Raw genomic sequence first — 22,496 nt, 5'->3', positions numbered from 1 at the left:
AATAGATCTCTTCAAAAGATGTTTAAGACAGAGAAAGTATATATGGATATTTTAGTACCAAATATATATGTTCTCAATTCTATCACAAATGAAGGCAAATATATGTGTTCTAAAATAATGTTGCAGGATTCAATCTAAGTCGGTCACTGGGATGAGAGTTTTAATCTTGAGAGGTTTACTCTTCCAAGCTTTTGGACTCGTGATGGAGTGAGAGAGAAAAGTTCTCTGAGGATGGGCTCTAGCGTGAAAGCTTGGAAGACTATAAACCTCTGATCCCGGTGATCGACTCAGTTTGGATCTCAGTTCTATGTTGGTTCATCCACTTTTTTTTTCAAATAGAGGCAGAATGAAATGTGTTATCTGGAAAGAGAAAAGGTTATAGCATTTTAAAATCAGAAGTTTTTTTTTACCTAAGGCCATTTATAGATTTGATCATGTGCTTAATATATATTTTAATAATATAAGAGCGCTCTTCCAGCTTTCACAGAACTCAAGTTCTTGAAATACAATGTGAACAAACCTGATGTACTTAGGTTAGATTCATTTACACCACACGTCAAACTCACGATGTCACATGACGTTGCACGACATAGGAACTTTTCCCCCATTGCTGGCAATGGAGTGGGTGCAGTTTCCTCGTGATGCGTCCGGCCCACAGGCCGGCAATTTGACATGCCTGATTTACACCATTCTATCATTCAGTGCCTGTGTATAAGGTATTTAATCTCTGTTAATGTCAGCCACTAACCCAACACCACCATGTCTGTTTTTATTGCCATCTAGTATCAATTGGATGCCCCACATTTATATATAAACTGTCAATGAACTGTCAGTACATCATACTGGTAGATGTAAGAAGATAGCTCTTGTTTCCTAAAAAATTAAAATCATAGGACTGGAGGTCTAGTTCAACCCACTGCTGAAGGCAGGAATGTTACACCATCACAGTCAAATGGTTGTCCAGTCTATTTTTGAAAACGTCCAATAATGGAACACCCACAACATCAGAAGGCCAGCTGTTCCATTAATTAATTGATCTTACTGTCAGAAACTTCCACCCATACTTCTTGTCCTGTCCTCTGGCACTCTAGAGAAAGCATCGAGCCATTCAAGTATTGGAAGACAATTATCACTCCCCCCCCCCACCTATCCTACTCTTTGATAGGCTAGACATGTCCATTCATCATACAATTTAGCCTCCAAGCCCTTTATCATCCCTGTTGCTTGTTTGTTTTTGTTGTTAATTTTTGGTTTAGGGAAAATGCATTAGTGGGATTCTTATATTATTTGAATTATTTTAACAGAATATCAACTTTCGAATCAAACAACAATCAATTATTTCATTGCCAATCTCAAGACCTGACACCGAAGAGAAAAAAGACCAAGGAACTCAGACTGTTGGATTGTTCTACCCATCTCACAAATATCTAGAGAAGAAAGAAAGTGAGGCATTCTTGCAAAAGGAGAAGCAGATTAAGACAAATAATCACAAATCTCTGCTCACAGCTATCAGCCCTGGAAGAGGTATGAAAAAAGCTGATTTAAAATGAAACTCAACAGTTAACTTTAAGGTTTTCCATTTTTCTGCATTATGTCCTTTTTATTATTTATTTATTTAGCTTTTATGCTACCCATCTCCTCTACAGGGTGGCTTTGGCCCGGTTACAAGTTATTCCTATTCAGTTCCTGGATTCTTGAATTACCATATTTTTCTTATATAGATTTCATTCTTTTTCTTGCCTGCCATTGACTTCCTTTCTTTGTTGTAATTTTGTTTTTAATTGTAACAGTTTCTTCTATCCGTCTTCTAAAGTCAACCCATCATTTCACTTTTCATCTTTCTGTATTCTGCCTTGAAGAAGACGACTGATCAGAATGAATATGAACTGCAGGCTACTCCATATGTTAATGAAAATTGGTCAGTATAGGACAAGCTTTCCTAAAAATATAGAAATTGTGTCGCTGTACGTGCATATATATATGCACTGAAATTAATTTCAAAATTATCTTTTTTAAAAAAAGAAATTCAGTAGAATGAAGCCTAAAGCTAATTATTCAGCCAAGGAATGAGGCCAAGAAATCAGAAAACATAAAGGGAGAATTAAAAACTAGGACAGGGACTCAAAATTTGTAAAATTCCAATGGGCCAATAAATGGTACTATTCAAATGTCAGATATTTTTACACTAATGTGTGGAATATGGGAAATAAACAGGAAGAACCAGAGACTGTTAGCTTAGGAAGATAAATCTGTTGTTGATAGGCATCACTAAAACATGATCAGGAATTCTCTTGATTGACACACAGCACTGGAAGGCTATAACTTATTCAGTAAAAAAATACAACAAAAAGAATAACAGAACAGAATAACAGATTAACAGAATTGGAAGGGACCTTGGAAGTCTTCTAGTCCAACACCCTACTCAAACAGGAAACCTTATACCAAACAAATGGCTTTCCAATCTCTTCTCAAAAACCTCCAGTGATGGAGCATCCACAACTTCCAGAGGCTAGCAGTTTCACTGATTAATTGTTCTCACTGACAGGACTTTTCCCCTTAATTCTAGGTTGGATCTCTCTTTGATAAACTTCTATCAGTTACTTCTTATCCTGCCCTAGGAGAATAGGTTGATCGTCTCTGTGACTTTTTCTTTTTAGGTGTGCCTCAGTTTTAAACAGCACTGTTTTAAACTTTTTTTTTTTTACTTATATCTCTAATTAATCATCTGGTTGAACACTGATTTATTTCATACCCCCTTGCTGGACCGTGAACTTTTTACTTTTTTTACTGCTTTGCTTTAGAGTTATGAAACCATTTCCTTTTTGCCATATAGAAACCAACTATGGGAACCGACTTTCTCCTTGGAAGTGAAAGTGATCTGATTTGATTTATATTTACATTGGATTTCTACTGCAAGGATTTTGTATTTTATTAGTTCTTTAAAAAATTGCTGCTTTAGTTTTCTTTTGTATATATATATTTTGGCCTTTTTTCTTTCTCTCTCTAAAGAGATGAGAATTTTCCCTTTCTTTTCTATTTACTCTCTATCGTGGGAAATATTATCTTAATTTTTCTTATACCATTTTGTTATAGGATTCTACTTTTGTCCTTAAGAGGAATTGCCTACATTTTGCTGCAAAGCAATTTGTATTATATTAAAAATGGAAGCAATTAACCCAGATCAACTTAATGTTAAAGCCTTCTTGAAAGCCTTCCGGGAAGGGGGAGAATGCTTTTCAATTTATAAGCTCTGAATGAAAATTTAGATAAAATGTTTGATGATTTAACAACAGTCATAAATCAACCTAAGGATGATACTCAGATACAAGTAATAGCAGCTAAATAAAACTTGCAATTGGGTGGATTGGAAGTCAGTTTGTTGCTTTAGAACTGAAGGAGGAGCTTTGTTTGAGAATTGCAAGCTAATTGGAGAAGGCTGAAAGGGGCATGAATTTAAAAGCTTAGATATTGCAATATGGATCAGTGATGAACTGGGCATTCTTAAGAAAACTGATGGAGATTGTGGAATAGACTTATTATATTCAGTCAGAAGACAACTGTTAAGAGAAGTTATGATTTAATTTGTACAAAAACCTTCTGAACAAGTGCTGCAGGGATATTTACAATAGAGATCTATGACTTAGGGGAATGAGATGCAATTGTTTGGAAAGATCCCAGTTATAATTCTAAGGAAAAGTTTCATTATTAAGAATCAATCAAAGATTGACTTCCGGTTTTGCGTCATAGCAATGCAGTCAAGGGATTGCAGGGCTCTGCATCCTACAGCTGTCTTCACCCTGCGAGGAGACCTTAAATGGATCTAAAGTTGCCCCAGAGAGGCGATGAAGGAGGGGCCCCATCGATCATGGAAAGATGGCAGTCGATCCGTTTGATCCAAGGAAAGCCCTCCAACCTGTCTGGTGACTAGCCCAAGCTACCGGCATCTGAACAGGTCCAAAAGCACCAACTAAGAACAACTGTGAACAGCATGTTTGAAACTGGGTGAGAATATCGATCTTCTCTATTTTGAAACTGATTTCCTGGAAAAGATCCCCAAGAAGCAAAAAATCCTCCGAAAGTGAGAAGGAAGGTGATTATAACCCCTTCCTCCATAGATGGAAGCAACAATTTAATTTTTATGGGGGATAGAAATACATTGAAATGGATTAAATGTAAAGCTACAATCAGAATAAAATTGAAAACTATGGAAATTGCTAAGATTTTCCATTTGAAAATATTGATGAAATTTCAATTAAAAAAATATTGATGAAATTATAAGAAAATAATTTTTTCGTTTTGGAGATTGGAAAATAAATAGGTACTGACATCGAGTGGTGGATCAGAGTATAGAACTATAGCTGCACTGCCTCAGAAATTAGCAAGACGCCCAGAAACAGAGCACAGCTTGTTTCTTTGATCTACAGTGTCTCTTAGCTAAATAGAGAACAGCTGGGAATAGAGGAAAGAAAATACACTGGGCTATCTATCACAGAATGAGAAATACAATTGTTCTAAAAACTGCCGACCTTCTTGAATTATAAACACTGAGCTGTGATATTTAAATTTAAGAATCGTTTGTAGAGAAAGAAAAATCTTGACTTTTTGGCTATCCTTCTAAGGGGGAAATTACTGGATTGTTTTTAAGTGGTTGAACATTTTGGACTGTTCATAAAGATAATAACTATATAAGACCATGGTGTTTGGAACTTAAAACTGGTTGGTTTGATGAAAGTGCATACACAACTAAAAGTAGTAGGAAACCACCCTCAATATTCCTTTCTAAAATCCCCAGATCTGCAGGAGCAATACTTCAAGACAAGACATTTCCAGGAGGAAATGCATGCTATGTTGCAACTAATTCAAATGAAAATCGTCTCAAATCATGATGAGAAATAATTTTGATGATACAAATGAGCACATCTTGACCTAAACTCACAATTAAAAAATTCTTTAAAAATGATGACAAATGAATCAGATAATAGAACAAAAACCAGAGGAAAGTAATTTAAAGATGGAGGCGACAAACAAAGAAAATCACTTAACACAGCTTAACACAGACAAAGAAAAATCTGCAAGATTCTGCTATAATGTTGGAAATGGAAAAGGATAAGAAAGAAGATTTGATAAAATGAACTATAGAGCTGTCAGGAGAACCACTAGAGTTTGGGAGACAAAAGATGAAAACAGAAATTGAGGGAGAAGGAAAGTGGAAGCTTCCTAACGAATATAAATGGGCAAAACTCCCCCTCAAAAGCGCTTAATTTGTCTTTCCCATTTCTAACAACACTTATAAAAATACAGGAAGAACCTCATGGCAAGCTGATTCAGAAAGCTGCTTGGCAAAAGAAGGCAAAAACTAGACTCAAAAGAGATGATTTGACCTAGCAGATGGAGTACTATATAACTAAACACTTGTTTGAATATGGTTAAAAGAATAGTTAAATTTTGGATATGAATGGGTTCTATAGTAAGAGAGATGTGATTTATAAGTAGTATAGTATTTTTTTATGATATGGGAAATGTAAAAATAATGGGATGATTTAAATGTACGAAATGTTTTGGATATTTAAATGTAATCAATTTTGAGAAAATTATAATTGACAAAAATGTTTTGAATACTGAGGGGAAATTAAGCCTAAATAAGAATTCTGAAAACAGGACATATAGTGATTCACATAAGATGATTTTTTGCAAATACAACTGTAAAATAAGCTGATTAGAAAAGACGCTACATGTTGATATTATTGTTATTCACATAAATACTAGAAAAATGTTTATATTCAACTTTGTATGTATTGAAAGTACTAAGAACTATATTTGCTCAATGTTGGTAAAATGGGAATATTATTGGAAGAAGAGAGGATTAAGGAAAGGTATTTCTAGTTAATAAGTTGATTATAAAATCATAGAAATTAACTATTATTGATTGTTGTTAAATTTATGAACCCAGACAATACGTTGTTTACCAAGTTCTAAAGATTGTTATTGTAAAAAAATCAATAAAATATAATAATAAAAAAGAATCAATCAAAGATTGATCCAGGAAAGATAAGAGATAATGACTGCAGTGGTTTATGGTAGATTCGAAGCCATTGTGGACTTTCTGCATGTAAAATACAATAATAATTAACAGAGAGAACTGAAGTTTAGATTTGTTGTTTGATTTACCTGTTCATTGTTTTTATATAGTAAATAGTAGATCAAATTAGCTGGGTTAATAGAACTGTAGAAGTGTAAGGACCCACCTCAATCTACATCTTAAGAAAACAGAACTCTTGGAAAACGTCTCTTCAACAGAAATTTTTATTAAGAGAAATTGACTGTAGGCATGCTAGACAGGATCTGAGCGATCCCCCAACCATTCAATGTTTTAAGGTTCCCAAGCAACCCCCACCCCGCAGTTCTTCCAGGCGATTCAAACCAGCAGGTTTCTAGGTGTTAACTCCAGGAAAGATATCGTCAGTCCGGTTCCATCGGCACAATCAGTCATCCTCTCTTTACCCCGATCCCAGGCGTTGCATTTCCCCCCTCCCTTTTCCCTCACTGCCAGCAAAGAGTTCAGAGGGACATAGGATGGAAGGCAGATAGCCACATTGTTATGGTTAGTACACCCAAAGTGAATCAACAAAAGGTTACTTTGTAGTGAATAGAGGAAGTGAAAGTCATAAAGGTCCCATGCTTACCCCCCTCCCCCTTAGTAGTATGACAGAATTCAGGAGAGAGTAAGAATTGGTTTTATATCAGAGCAGGTAGATAGAAATGAAATATAATTGGATTCTGACATCAAGTTTATAAATTGTAGACTGTTTTGCAAGGGAGAGAACTATTGTTGAAATAATCAGTATTCAACTACAGGGGACAATATATGTGTATGTTGCTTTTCATGCATATTTTGACTTGTTTAGTTTTTGCTTTGTTATTGTTTCTTTTTTTGAAGTTTGTATTTTAACTTTGGAAATAAAGTGAAAAATTTACCAGGAGGAATTCTGTAATGGATCCTGCATTGAGCGGCAAATTGAAGTAGATGATTACTCAGTTACTTCTAATACACAGTCCGCAACTTCTGACCACAATAGGGTCCAAAATTTCTGTTGCTAAGACATTTGTTAAGTGAGTTTTGCCCATTTTACGACCTTTCTTGCCATGGTTGTTAAGTGAATCCGCCTTCCTCGTTGATTTTGCTTGTCAGAAGGTTTCAAAAAGTGATCACATGATCTCAGCACTGTAACTGTCATATATATGAGTCAGTTGCCAAGTGTCTACATTTTGGTCATGTGACCATGGGGAAGCTGCAATGGTCGTAAGTGTGAAAAATGGTCATAACTCACTTTTTTCAGCACTGTTGTAACTTTGAACGATCAGTAAACAGACTATTGTAATTCAAGGACTATCTATATTATGATTTTATGAACTGTGGGTTTTTAAATTCGTATCAAGATTGTTTAAATATTCTGTGTGCAAAGTCTGTTGATGTTTTTCATGTGATTTTTTTCCTCACTTTTTATTTTCAGGCTATTGGAGGAAGCAATTAGATCATGTCTGTGCACATCTTAGAAGCTATACACAAAATAATATGGAGTTCAGGACATTAATTGGAGAGCCTCAGATGGGAAAGGTAAAAAAATTCCTGATATAAGAAACCATTACAGCTTAGACCTCCTGCTGTGATGCTGCTAGCATCCTTCGAGGAAAAATATTATCTGCTTTTTTCCTTGGTAAAATAGATGTAAGTAATCTTTGCTGAGCGACCACAATTGGGGCCATCAACTCCATTGCTAAGCAAAAGGGCACTAATAAAAACATCATACGATGTGATACACTTACAACATCACTTCTCATGCGGCCATTAAGCGAACATTGCAGTTTATTAAACCGAACATCAGATGACCATGACTTGCGATTTTACTACTGTCTTCTCCATTAACTCTGAAGTCAGATGTGAAGCACACAAATGGCAATTATTTGCTATAGGGATGATGCAACAGTCCAAGGATTTGTCATAACATTAACTTTTTCAGCACCATCGTAACTTCAAGCCGTCACTACATAGGGCTATTGTTATGATCTAAACTTCAGTAGTTTTTTCCTGTTGTTTTTTTGTATTTGTGCTTATTCTGTATGTCTTTTAAGTATGTAAATCAACCAGTCTAGTTAAACATCTTTTCTCAAAAGAAGATCAAATGGAGATAAAGTCATTTTTTTTCTTTCTTGCTATTGTCTTCTATCTTTCTCTGTTTCAAGAGAGATTGCTGCAGTTGCCATAAAAAGAAGTTATACTGCTCCTTTTGTATAACAAAATGAGAACCTTCTCTTGCCTACCTTGTGAGCATCTCCTTCATCACTTTGAGAGAAATTGAAGAATGGAAATGAAGGGATTGTATCAAAGAAATAAAACCTTTCCATAAAATGTGAAAATGTTTCAACTTGCCATTAATCTCTATTCACTTCAGGGAAAATTATTTAATAGCCGCTGGATGAATGAAATGACATCCTTCCACTTCCACCCCTCAAAATCACTAAAGATAATTTGCCTTCTGGCCAACATGTTTAATTTCTTCTTCCCCTTTCTTTTCCTTTCCTTCCAATGACACTGTGTAAACTCTTATAATCATATTTTATTTACAATTGTGGCCTTTTTGCTTCCTCTTCAGTTCTTGTTCTCCTGTCAGTAGAAAGAAACACTGGTCTGTTTGGGAACATATTAATGAAGCCTAGCTGTTTCCTATTTCTACTAACCAATGATTTCTAACACTCAACTGTTCTTCTAGCAACAGAAACCTGTACTCTTCTGGTTCGATGCTGAAATACTAATAGTATTCCCAGAAATATCCCCAGACTTCAAATCTGATTCTTCAGAGGAATATGAATGCATCCAAAGCAGATTGAAGATAATTTTCTATACTCAGGAACATATTTGTCTTGTATAGATAAACATTCAATATTAGTCCTCATCATTTATTTAGATAAGGAAATGATTAGCGCTATTTCTCTTTAGATAGGAAGAAGTAAGTAAAAAGCAAAGCTAATCACTATTTGTCTTTTTTTAGCTTATTTCTGCTACTGTTCATAAGGATGGCTATCAAGTCAGTCTCCAGATCAATTATGCACTTGCTAAAAAGGTTAGTGTGAACATTTAAGCTGAAATAGTAAAATTTTAGTATCAGTAATTCTAATTGCAGATTGCAAAATTCACTTTTTTGAAATTAAAGAAATAGTTGAATTATTTCAAACCAGGGATTTTTTAATCTCTTTTGGGAACTCTGAGCATTTTAAATGATTTGAAAACATATTTAGGGTATGAATTCATACATATATAAGTATGTATTTGAGGGTAAAAGAACCCTGTCCCCACCAATCCTCCGTTCCCTCCCCCCAAGGCTCCAGCCCTAACCACAGCTGGCATGAGGGCAATAATCTGTTTTCCATCATAATACATGGTATATCTAGTTTCTTAATATACAGTTGCAGGAAACACTTGAAAATAATGTTAATTAAAACATAGTAACAATTATGTCCAACATTATTTGCCGAGGACGCCTATAACAATGCAGTCCACAGCAGCACAGGACTCACCCTCTTTCATGTTGCCATAGGCCAGGTGTTCAATCCCATTTCCGAGCTCCCCCAACATGTCTCTTGCCACACCTTCTTGAGTGGATGGACCCCCCCTGCAGAACCCCTAGCAGTAAAATGCCAAGCCCATGCCAAAGGAATACAAGAAATATGCTGACAAAAAGAGAGCTCTGCAAAAGGAGTTCAGAGTAGGTCTTCCTACCTATGAAGTTCTTGCTATGCAGACTACCTTCCAAAAAACTGGGCCCCAAATACGTTGGCCCCTTCTCCATCATTCACCTCATCAACCCAGTGGCTATAGAATTAAAACTACCAAAATATCTTCGTCAGGTTCACTCTGTGCCTTACTGTAGTTTGTTGAAAGCAGCAGTCCAATTCCCTTTGAACCCAACTGACAAAGCTCTCCCCATGCCCATTTTGATTGAGGGAAAGCAAACTTTGAAGTTAGGGAAATTTTGGATTCCTGTGTTCACAGGGGAAAACTCCAGTACTTGATCCTATGGAAGGACTTCCCTCCCTCAGAGACTGAATGGGTGGCTGCTTAACACGTTTATCCCCCCCCCACGCCGCCTTGTCAAACAATTCCACGAACAATTCCCTGATTGACCTAGGTCAGGGGTCGGCAACCTAAAACGGTGAAAGAGCCACTTGGACCCGTTTCCCTCACAAAAAAAACAACAACTGGGAGCCGCAAAATGTGCTCATGCGCCCGCACATGCACACGCATGCTCACACACGTAATGGGGCTTGATTCTGAATTGAGTGCACTGACCAAAAAGCGAGGTAAACAATCACAGAGTGGTACTTCATCCCCTCTTGACAATCTTGCGATCGCAGAACATGGATAAAGGGCTGCCCAGGGAAGACTTACTGCAGGATGAGGCCAAGCGGGGTTTTGCCGCTTCACTTTGGCAACAGCACGAGATGAAAGCTCCGCTGTGATTTGTGTTCCCCCAATTCTGCCTCAACAGAGGCTTGCAAACTCGGCTCCTGCCAGGGAAGCAGCACCTTTTGGGATGGGCTCTGAGCAATTGCATGCTTCAGGAAAGGAGCTTCCCTGGCAGGAGCTAAGTTTGCAAGCCTCATTGGCAAGCTGGGAAAACCGAAGGTCCCGACAGGGCCTTCTTTCCCTGGCCACAGGCGAGAAAAACCCCGAAAGCAGGTGGGGGAAGTGGGGGTGATTCGCGCTTTCAGCCCTTCCTGCCTCTCAGTCCTTCCTTCTGGTCTGGGGCAGAGACACGTAAACCTTTGGCTTGCTGAGGCTCCATCTGACCCTTCATTTTATTGCAGCGAGGGGGCAAAGCAGACTCCAGCTTGCCTGCCACCACCGCTGCTATGCCACCGCCTCCACCACCCCCTCTGCTCTGCAGGGACCTCGCATGCCATGATCTCCCTCTCGCCCTCCCCGCACTTCTCAGCGGCGGCAAAGTGGCAGACCCGGAGTCCCCTGTGTCCCTATCCCCCCCACCCAGCCGCTGTCTCATCCTCCCCGCTGCTCTTCGCCTTCTCCCGCCTCTTCCCCAGCTCCGAGGCCGACCAGCCCAGCCACAACCTTTAGCCAGAGACGGACCTCGCAACCGATTCCGCACAAGACACCAGAAACCCTTCCAATTGCGACTGCCCACCCCAATAAAAAAAGACCCCCTTCAAACTAAAATGAGAAAGCCACCCGTACATGCACACAAATGCACAATCAAAAGAAAGGGGAGGGGAAAGAGCTAGAAGAGCGAAGAAAGAGAGGAGGAGAAGACACACACACATACACACTCTCTCCCTCTCTCGAGCTCACACAGACGCACTGTGACACAGAGAAACAGAGAGAGGGAGAGAGGAGAAAAAAATTAAAAAGGCACAAGGCTGTTCATCACCAACATGGCTGCCTTAGCTCAGACCTAAAAGAGGCATAACCCGGGTGCTGTCTTTGTCAGTTTCACCTCTGTAACCCTAGTGCACAAAACAACTGAGGAGGCTGCAGAGGGGGAGGTCGGAGACAGGAAAAAAAGGAAAAGGGAAGGTAGGGGGACATAGAAGGGGGGGAAAGGAGCACCTACGTGAAGAGAGGCGCTTGGGTTGCTCCTGCTTCCTCCTGGGCATTTTCCCCCCTTTTCACATTCTCCTCCTTGGTTTAATGGGAGACTAAAGGGACAAAAAATCTCAAAGAGGGACAGAGGCAGGCAGAAAACGGGGCAAGGGAAGCTGCCCAACAGAGGTTGCTTTTCTTCTCGTAGGCAAGTGGGGGGGAGGCGGTTAGAAAGCCGCTTTTCCTGGAGCCAAGGAAAAGGGATTCCCCGCTCCCCTTTACCTTGCCCTCCCTCCCCCACCTTTTCTTTCTCTGCCCCCCAGTCGTGCACCTGGTTTGTCCCCGTTTGCAATATTCCTCAATAGAAATGGATCTAATAGACTAGGGAGAGTGTGTGCTCATATGCGGTGTCAATAAATGCGGGTTTCGAAAAAACTTTATTGAAACCTTCCCACTGAATAGCACGAAGCCGGGATTGCAGTTATTAACAGATACGGGGCTTTCATTGCTGTACAAAACCATACATTTTTCTATCAAGACAAGGATGGGTGGGGGTGGAGGAATGGAGAAAGGGTTGAATCCCCTGCCAGGGAAGCAGCACCTTTTGGGACGGGCTCTGAGCAATTGCATGGTTTGGGGAAGGAGCTTCCCTGGCAGGAGCCGAGTTTACAAGCCTCTTTGGCAAGCCGAGAAAACTGAAGGTCTGGAGGGTTCCCTCCTGCTTTCGGGGTTTCCTCGCCTGCCTGCCCGGGTTGAGAGCCTGCGCCTCCCCTTCTCCTGCAGCTGGGGAAAGAGGGCCGGCCCCGAGCCTGTCCTGGAGGACTTTTTAGTCCCCGGATACCCCCCACCCCCTCCCCCGTCAGCCCAGGACCAGGCACTGCAGCTCTGCATCAGGAGGGAATCCTCCAGACCTTCAGTTTTCCCGACTTGCCAATGAGGCTTGCAAACTCGGCTCCTGCCAGGGAAGCAGCACCTTTTGCGACGGGCTCTGAGCAGTTGCATGCTTTGGGGAAGGAGCACGGAGGCCTGCAAGCAGGCAGGCAGGCAGCAGCAATCAAAACCCTGAAACCTTTTGCGTTCGTTTGCAAAGAAGCAGTGAAAGCTGGTCCAGCTGGTTGTTGGGGTGTGGAACTGGGCTAGGGACACCAGGCCTTACTCACCGGCAACGCTGGAGCCTCCCACACCAACCAGTAGGTCTTCCGTGCCACTCCGCTCGGACCGCCGGCTTCTTGCTAAAGGGGTGTCTCCCTCCGGAGCTGTCTTTCTCCCCCCCCTCCTGTCTGTGTCGAGCCCATGGCGAACAGCATCCCACAAACCAAAGAAGTTGAACCAATCAATTCAAACTTCTTTCATGAGAAGTTTGAATTGATTGGTTCAACTTTTTTAGTCCTATTTTTTTTGGCACTGCACATGGCTGGGAGCCGCAGGAGACGGCTGAAAGAGCCGTATGTGGCTCCGGAGCCGCGGGTTGCCAACCCGTGACATAGGTGATTGTCTAAACCTGTGTCTTCATCTCCCTTTCTCTCCCTTCCCTTCATTTTTTCTTCTTTCCCCCAGTTTAGCCACCTTTCAGTAGGGGCAGAATGTCAGGCCTGCCATCCCACTACCCTGGACCTGCTTAGCTAGATGTCAGGCTGCCATAAGTAACAGGGAGAGAGAGAACTGTGGGATGGGCAAATGGAGGGGAGCAGATGAGGAAAAGAAAGTGAAAGCCTTCGTACCATCCCATGGAAGCTGCAATCTGTTCCAAGGTCACCCAATGGAATGCAACATCTTCAAGCCCATGCAGCTGGAGACTGTTACCAAAACAATTTATTTGAAAGTGATTGATCATTAACAGATAATGGGGAGGGAGATGGATTCCAAGGGAAAAATTAACTGCTTGGTTTGGGTGCGAAACGCTAGATTTGGCTTTATGACCATTTGCCCTTAGTAAAGCATACTTTCAACTGCTATGACTGTGGGAGTCTTTCTTTTCTATTGACCAAATTGGAATGGCTGACAACCTCCTAAAAAGTAGTCTGAGAATTCAACACTTTTTGTGCAGATAAAACATCCTTCTCTTTGTTAAGCAGCCTCATCCCAATAGCAAAACAAACATAGTCATGGAAACAGTAATTGACACTATTGTGATTTGTAAAATATGTTCCATGTATATACATGTGTCCATGGAATATGTACCAAATATAAACTAGTTGAATTACTGGAAGAAAAAAGCAACTCAAATCACTTTGAAACTAAACTTACAAAATGAGAAACTCCAAACTGAACACAATAAGCAGTAAACAATTTGTAAAAGAAATGACCCTTTATATGAGGAGGACCAATGGAAACATGTCACTCACAGGAAAAATTACAGCAACCAAAATCAATGCCCCTGCTGCTCCCTAATCCAGTCCACTCCACTCCAGTGCAATTCCAGTGGAACTGAGTTATCAGTTTCGTATCCTACATCTGGAAGACAACATGCAACCAGTTGTAAAAGAGGTATCACCAAGTGCCCCTAAATATGACCTTAGAAGGCATAGTCAAGTGCTCCTCTGAAAGTAAAGTAGCCCAAACTTCCCTAGGAAAAAAAAGACAAGTGTTAGTGATTGGAGATTCAATTCTTAAGGAAACAGAACCGGCACTCTGCAGACTAGATATTCAATCTAGGGAAGTATTTTGCCTTCCTGGAGCAAAAATTAAAAATGTAGCTAAAAGCCTTGCTAAAATAATCAAGCACACAGATTACTACCCCCTTCTGCTCCTTCACGTAGAGATGAACAACACGACGATGAACCTAAAAACAATATTGATTATGAACAGCTAAGCAAGAAAGTTAAGGAGTTAGGAACACAAGTGGTGTTTTCATTTTTATTCCAATGATAGATCAACATCCAAAGAGAGAACAAAGGATTTTAGAAATGAGCCGAACTTTAGATTCCTAGACCATGATCTGCATTACCTATATGAAGGGCTTCTGACAAGGGATGGGCTGCATTACACAAGAACTGGAAAGAATTACTTTGGAAAACAACTGGCTCAACTTATCAGGAGGGCTTTAAACTAAAAATGAGGGGGGAGGGTGATCAATCTTTAGAATCTCTAGGACAGTCTTTAGGATCTTTGGGACTTAATTCCAAATATAAACCCTAACTTAACCAACCACATAATGAGGAAGAAACACTCAAAGTTTAAGGAATAAACTGGGTGAACTTGAAGTACTAGCATATGAAGGCAGAATTGATATAGTTGCCATTACTGAAATTTGGTGGGATGAAACTCATGACTGGAATGTACTGATAAAAGGATACGAAATATTCAAAAGAAACAGACCTAACAAAAGAGGAAGTGGAGTTGCGTCACTACATCTCTACAAAAATGAACAAAACTGGCTTCCGGTTTTGACGTTGTGACTATGCAGATGCAGGAAGATGGGGCTCCGTCTTTCGAATTTGGTTTTGCCCTGCTGGAGGACCCTGGAAAGGGTAGAAAGTCGCCCCGTAGAGGTGGCAAGCAAGGAGGAGACTCACGTTGATTGCAGGAGATGGCAGCCCTCCAATTTGATCCAAGGAGCCCTCCAAACCGGCGGGGAAATGACTGGCTGCATTTGTGTAGTCAATCTAAAACTGCTGACAACAGAAGACAACAAGCACTACCAAGCAACTTTACAGCAACGTACATGAAACTGGGTGAGACCTGATCCTCTCTTTATGATTTTAAGACATCTTCCTGAAAATCTGCCCAAAGCACTCCCCCCCCGATGAAAGAGGGAAAGGGAATTTCCACCCCATTCCCTCAGAAAAGACAAGCAGCAAATTAATTACTTGAGGAAAATGGCAAAACTTATAAGACTAATTTGGAATTAATATATACATACAGCTTGAAAAATTGGGGACTAAAAGTGTTTTTAAGACCTTTTTTTAAAAAAAAGACTTGAAAAGTTTACAATATAAGTTTTGGATCTAAAAACTGGAAAGCGGTGTTGATGACATCTAGTGGTGAATTACGGCACTACAACTTATTTATCTCTAAAAGAAACCTGGCTTGAAGCCCAGAACTAGATAAGACTTTGGCTGGCCTTGGGAAGCTTTCACTATTGAGAATTGCAGCTGAGAAAAAAGTTACAGGCTTGGGGGCTGCTTATCTGTGTAGCAGAGACAATAACAAATATTCTAAATTTGGTCTGTTACAGTTTTGAACATAAATACTGACTTTCAGAACTGTATTGTGGATTTATTTTCTTATAGAAGAAACATATAGAACACTTTGGATTATAAATCTTGATTGTTAAACAACCTTCATTGGTTCTTTTTTCTCCCTGGACAGAAAGGATATATTTCTTACTGGACAGAAAAATTTGAATTTTACTTATATCTGCTTAGGGGAGATTCGGAAATGGTTAGATAAATTTATAAAGGTTACTTACAAAAAAATAAAATGGATGCTTTAAATAGTAAAACACCATTTTTAACAACTGTTCCCAGTAGTCTTATCTTGCCATATCACCAAGAAAATACAAATGAATCACAGAAAGAAATTCTCTCCATGTTGAAATTAATACAAAAAACATTTTTTGCTTTAACTTGTGATCAGGTTAAAAATAACACAAAGGAGATAAAAGAACAATTTTCTAATTTAAATATACAAATTCAGAAAACTACAGAGAAGGAACCAGCAACCCAAAAAATAGGAAAATTAGAGAATGCTGACACAAACATTGACAATCTAAAGGAAGAAATTAATGACTAGACTCAGATAACTGAAAACTCAGAAAACACAACAATAGTATTGGAAATGGAAAAGACATTTTACAAATCAAGGTTTCAGGACATACTGGATGTCAAGGAAGGAGAGCTGATGGAATGGAAGATAAAGCTGTTAACAGAACTGTGGGGAACTGGAGAAAGAGGGATGCAGTTTAATGAATATCAATGGGCTAGCTCTTCCAAAAACACTTTAACCAAAAGAAATGAACCAAACCAAAGATGAAAACCTCCTAGAATGCATTTGGGTCAATATAAAAGGAAAAAAGAATGACATTGCTATAGGCTTATATTACAGGCCACCCAACCAAGCATAAGAAATAGATGAACTTTTTGCTTTACCAAATATATATAGGAAACACACCATAGTAATAATGGGAGACTTTAAATTCCCTGATATCAACTGGGAGACAAACTCTGCAGCAAGTGGGAGATTGAACAGATTCCTAACCAACATAGGTAACAACTTTGTCATTTAAAAGGGAGAGGTGGGTACTAGAGGAAAAGCTATACTGGACCTAATTCTTACAGTGAAGAAATGACAGAAGAGGTTGAAGTTGTCACAACTTTGGGTGAGAGTGAGCACGTAATTTTGGAATTCAATATAATGCAACGCAAGCAATAGAACATAATCAAACAGTGTCTTAAACTTTAAAAGAGTTGATTTTAAGAAACTCAGAGCCTAGGAAAGGTTCCATAGATGAAAATCTTAAAGAGGAAAATAATTCAAGAAGCTTGGGAAACTCTGAAAAAAAATAATAAAAATCCAGTCCAGAACAATACCACTGAAAAAGAAAAACAAGAAATTCAAGAAGAAAGCAGCATGGTTGCACAAACATCTCTCTGATAAACTGAAAGGTAAAAAAGATAAGTACAAAAAATGAAAAGAGAGACATATAACTAAGACAGAATATCAACAAATTTGTCTGAATCTGCAAAGATGAAGTCTGGAAAGCTAAGGCTCTGAATGAACTAAGACTTACAACAAATGTCAAAGATAATAAAAAAAACAATTTCTTTCATCATATAAATAACAAGAAAAAAGTTAAGGAAACAATCAGTCCACTAAAGAGAGAAAATGGCAAGAAAATAATGCAGTAGGGAGAAAGCAGAACTGCTTATTCTTTGCATCAGTCATCACGCAAAAAGAAACTGTAGCCCAACCTACTAAAAACATACAGTGAGGGAAAAATTATTTGATCCACTGCTGATTTTGTACATTTGCCCACTGACAAAGAAATGATCTTCTATAATTTTAATGGTAGGTATATTTTAACAGTGAGAGACAGAATAACAACAAAAAAATCCAGAACAACGCATTTCAAAAAAGTTATAAATTGATTTCCATTTTAATGAGTGAAATAAGTATTTGGCCCCTTCGCAAAACATGACTTAGTACTTGGTGGCAAAACCCTTGTTGGCAATCACAGAGGTCAGACATTTCTTGTAGTTGGCCACCAGGTTTGCATAGACCTCAGGAGGGATTTTGTCCAACTCCTCTTTGCAGATCCTCTCCAAGTCATTAAAGTTTTGAGGCTGATGTTTGGCAGTTCAAACCTTCAGCTCCCTCCACAGATTTTCTATGGGATTAAGGTCTGGAGACTGGCTAGGCCACTCCAGAACCCTAATGTGCTTCTTCTTGAGCCACTCCTTTGTTCCCTTGGCCATGTGTTTTAGGTCATTGCCATGCTGGAATACCCATCCATAACCTATTTTCAGTGTCCTGGCCGAGGGAAGAAGCTTCTCATCCAGGATTTGATGGTACATGGCCCCGTCCATCATCCCTTTGATGCGGTGAAGTTGTCCTGTCCCCTTAGCAGAAAAAAAGCCCTAAAGCATAATGTTTCCACTTCCATGTTTGAGGGTGAGGATGATGTTCTTGGGGTCAAGGCAGCATTCCTCCTCCTCCAAACATGGCGAGTTGAGTTGATGCCAAAAAGCTCAATTTTGGTCCTATCTGAACACAACACTTTCACCCAGTTCTCCTCTGAATCATTCAGGTGTTCATTGGCAAACTTCAGACGGGCCTGTACATATGCTTTCTTGAGCAGGGGGACTTTGCGAGCGCTGCAGGATTTCAGTCCTTCACGGTATAGTGTGTTACCAATTGGTTTTTTGGTGACCCAGAAGTCTTGAGATCATTGACAAGATCCTCCCGTGTAGTTCTGGACTGATTCCTCACCGTTCTCATAATCATTGAAACTCCATGGGAGATCTTGCATGGAACCCCAGACCAAGGGAGATTGACAGTTATTTTCTGTTTCTTCCATTTGTGAATAATCGCACCAACTGTTGTCATCTGCTCACCAAGTTGCTTGGTGATAGTCTTGTAGCCCATTCCAGCCTTGTGTAGGTCTATAGTCTTGTCCCTGACATCCTTGGACAGTTCTTTGGTCTTGGCCATGGTGGAGACTTTGGAATCTGATTGATCGATTGCTTCTGTGGACAGGTGTCTTTTATACAGGTAACAAGATGAGATTAGGAGCACTCCCTTTAAGTGAGTGCTCCTAATCTCAGCTCATTAGTTGTATAAAAAACACCTGGGAGCCAGAAATCTTGCTGACTGATAGGGGATCAATTACTTATTTCACTCATTAACATGCAAATCAATTTATACCTTTTTTGAAATGCATTTTTCTGGATTTTTTTCTTATTCTGTCTCTCATTGTTAAAATAAACCTACTGTTAACATTATAGACGGGTCATTTCTTTGTCAGCAGGCAAATATACAAAATCAGCAGGGGATCAAATATTTTTCCCTCACTGTAAGCATAAAAGATAGACCAGAAATAAAAATTAAAATAAGGAAGAAAATGGTAAGAGAACACCTGTCTGATTTTGACAAGTTTAAATCACTAGGACCTGACAGATTACATCCCAGAGAAGTTGTTATGGGAATCAAATTGATAAGTGCAGTTCCCAGGCACCATTCTTAGGTTTCCTTTCAGCCTCTTGATCTCCAACCCACGGGCATATTCCTTCTTCCGTTTACACTTCCCAATAGAATAGCAAAGCATCTTCCTCCCCCCTCCCAACAGAATGGCAGACCTGAACATAGAAAGAAAAGCCATATTATAAATGATGGTCCATCATGATGCCCCCTAAAAAAAATGGAAGATCCACCTGCAGGAGAGAGAAAATAAGAAAATAGGAAAAGAAAAATAGGCAGTGCAGGGTTTATCAGGATAGCGTTCATGGAAGCATTTAAGTAGTCTTAGGGCCCTAACATGCTTTTTGTGGATCCATTCATTTTGGGAAGCTGGCAAATCTTTCCAGGCTACCAAATATTGGACAGTCCCATGATACTTATGTGAGTCAAGATTTATTTAATCTCAAAGTGTTGTTCACTGTCCACCATAATTGGCTTAGTGTAGGAGGTGCTTTTGGCCTTAAAGGTGAGATTATCTTAAATTTCAGTAAGCTACAATGAAATACGGGGTGAATCTGTCTTAAAGTCTTGGGGAGTTTTAGTTCCACAGTAACTGGATTTATGATGTGCTTGATTGGAAAGGGACCTACAAATTTGGGTCCTAACTTCTTGGAAGGTTGCAGGTATTGCAGAAACCTAGTGGATAAATAGACTTTGTCGCCAATGCGAAAAGGTTTGGGTTCCCTTTCTTTTTATCTCCTTGAGCTTTATAAGCATCCCTGGCTTCATCGAGAGCTTTCCTGACTATTGGCCAGGTATTTTGCAGCCAATACATCCATTCCTTAAGGAAAGGGATAGTGGGCTGACTGGTTGGTAATTCAGGCATAGGATTGAACACCTGTCCTGTGATGACTTGAAAGGGGGTGTACCCAGTGCTGCAGTGAACAGCATTGTTATATGCCACCTCAGCAAAGGGCAAGAGGTCAGTCCAATTGTCTTGCTGGTAATTGATGAAGCATCTAAAGTACTACTCTAGAACTGAGTTTGTTTGTTCTGTCCCATTCGTTTGAGGATGATGACTAGAACTCAAGCCTTGTTCTGTGCCCAATAGGTCCAAAAAGGCCTTCCAGAACTTTGAAGTAAACTATATACATCTGTCTGAAATTATGCGCTGAGGGGCTCCATGCAACTGATAAATATGTTGGAGAAATATTTTAGCTAAGACTTTAGCAGTTGGGATCTTTTGTCATGGAATGAAATGGACTTGCTTAGAGAATAGTTCAGTCATGACTCAGATAACTGTATTTCTCGAACTCTCTAGCAATTCCATAATAAAGTCCATAGAAATTTTTCTCCAGGGTGCTGAAGGGCTCACTACCGGCTGTAAAAGGCCAGGGATTTTCTGTTGCCTTTGCTTCGCTGCTGTGAAATAGGGCAGCTGGCCACATAACTTTCAATACTTTTTTCAATGATGGCCACCAGAATTGCCTTTTTATCAGTTGTAGGGTCTTCACAAATCCGAAGTGCCCCACGAGTTTTGAATCATGGGAAACTTGCATAGTTTTTAATCTTTGCATGGCAGGGACATAGAGTTTTCCTCCCACTCAGGCTAGTCCATCCTGCATCAAGCAAAGATTTTTATGCTTTTAAAACCACTCGTCTTTCTCTAAAGCTTATTTGAACATGGTTAAGGCAGCATTGTCCAGTGGTGTGGGGCTTCTCTTCTGTGATCTCGTGACCACTGGGGCTGCTAGTTGCTGTGCTGGTAATAAAGCCTTCACTACATCCGCTTTGGAGCTGTTGTACTGTGGCATCCTGGACAAGGTGTCAATTAAGAAATTCTACCCCCCCCCGGCAAGTAGTGGAGAGTGAAATTGAATCGGTGGAAGTGTTGGGCTCACTGTGTTTGTTTAGGTGACAGCTTCCTGCGCATTCTGAGAGCTTCTAAGTTTTTATTGTCAGTTCACACTTGGAAGGTGATTTTGCTTCCTTCCAAGAAGTGCCTCAGGTAAGGAGGGCCCAACGTACTGCATAAGCTTCCTTCTCCCAAACGGCCCAACATTGTTTGGTTTCTGATAATTTTTTTGGAGGTGTAAGCACCTGGTTGTAGTTGGCCTTTTTCATTTTCTTGGAGCAACACTGCTCCCACGGCTACATCGCTGGTGTCAGCTTGAATTATAAATCTCTTTTCTGGATCTGGGTGTTTTAAAATTGGCTCCATTGAGAAAAGCCTTTTTAGCTTTTCAAACACTGCTTGGCACCCCATTGTCCATTTTAGAGGCTTGCTAGGTTTTGGCTTATCCATCTCTTTTGTTTTTAACAGGTTTGTGATAGGTAAGGCAATTTGGGTGAAAGAAGGAATGAATTGCTGGTAGAAATTCACAAACCCCAAGAAGTTCTATAGCTGCTTTCTGGTGCAAGGAGCCGCTCATTCCAGTACCTTCTCCGGGTCCATCTTCACCCCTTCATTGAGATCCGGTAGCCCAGGTAGTCAATTTTCTCATTGTGGAACTCACATTTTGATAATTTTGCATAAAGCTTGGCAGCTTGGAGTTTATTCAGGACCAATTTTATGTGTTCTGCCTTCATTTCGGTGTAGATTAAGATATCACCAGGTACACCAAAACGCCCTTATACAAGTGCTCATGCAAAAATACTGCAGAAGCCCCTTGCAAGCCAAAAGGAAGTACTTTAAATTTGAAACAGCTGAGGGAAGTTGAAAGCAGTTTTCCACTTATCCCCCTCCTTGATTCTAATTTGATAGTATGCCTCTTGCAGGTCTAATTTGGAAAATATATTTCCTTTTGATAGGTGGGCCAGCATATCTTTCATGAGGGCAGTGAGTACACATTTTCTATGCACACTGTGTTCAAACCTCTATAGTCTATGCAGAGACGAAGAAAGCCATCTTTCTTCTCACTGAATAGCATGGGGTTGCCTATTGGTCTCCGGTTCCAATTCAAGGTGTTGGTTATTACCTTTAAAGCTCTATATGGCTCAGGGCCAGGCTATTTGCGAGACCGCCTACTACCTCATAGTTCTCTTCGTCCGGTTAGATCCCACAGGCTGGGCCTCCTTCAGGTCCCGTCAGCCAAGCAGTGCCATTTGGTGAGGCCGTGGGGGAGGGCTTTCTCTGTGATGGCACCCACGTCTTTATTTATTTATTTATTTATTTATTTACAAATATTTATATGCCGCCCAATCCCAAAGGACTCAGGGCGGCGTACAAGGTTAAAAACAGTCATAAAAGAATAAAATAATCCAGTCACACCGCGAGTCCGATCAT

At 40.0% G+C, this 22,496-nt stretch overlaps 1 protein-coding gene across 13 annotated transcripts in view; it reads left to right on the top strand.

The window, feature by feature from the left end:
- Positions 1 to 22,496, top strand: part of DZANK1 (double zinc ribbon and ankyrin repeat domains 1) — a 113,559-nt gene that overhangs the window by 65,293 nt on the left and 25,770 nt on the right. For 10 of the 13 annotated variants that reach the window (XM_039326163.1, XM_039326165.1, XM_039326159.1 and 7 more), the window contains 3 exons: positions 1,305 to 1,524; positions 7,512 to 7,615; positions 9,048 to 9,119. In XM_039326163.1, coding sequence (XP_039182097.1) covers positions 1,305 to 1,524; positions 7,512 to 7,615; positions 9,048 to 9,119 — 396 coding nt within the window. Of the gene's footprint in view, positions 1 to 1,304; positions 1,525 to 7,511; positions 7,616 to 8,241; positions 8,732 to 9,047; positions 9,120 to 21,533; positions 21,698 to 22,496 lie in introns of those variants that run through there. The other 3 variants (XR_005554629.1, XR_005554628.1, XM_039326164.1) reach the window with 2 other exon arrangements.

Source organism: Crotalus tigris, unplaced genomic scaffold (assembly GCF_016545835.1).
Source record: "Crotalus tigris isolate CLP2741 ecotype Arizona unplaced genomic scaffold, ASM1654583v1 scf7180000024339.11422700, whole genome shotgun sequence".
NCBI classification, from domain to species: domain Eukaryota; kingdom Metazoa; phylum Chordata; class Lepidosauria; order Squamata; family Viperidae; genus Crotalus; species Crotalus tigris.
The sequence above is the reverse complement of the archived record's forward strand: the minus strand, read 5'-3'. Positions and strand labels throughout refer to the sequence as shown.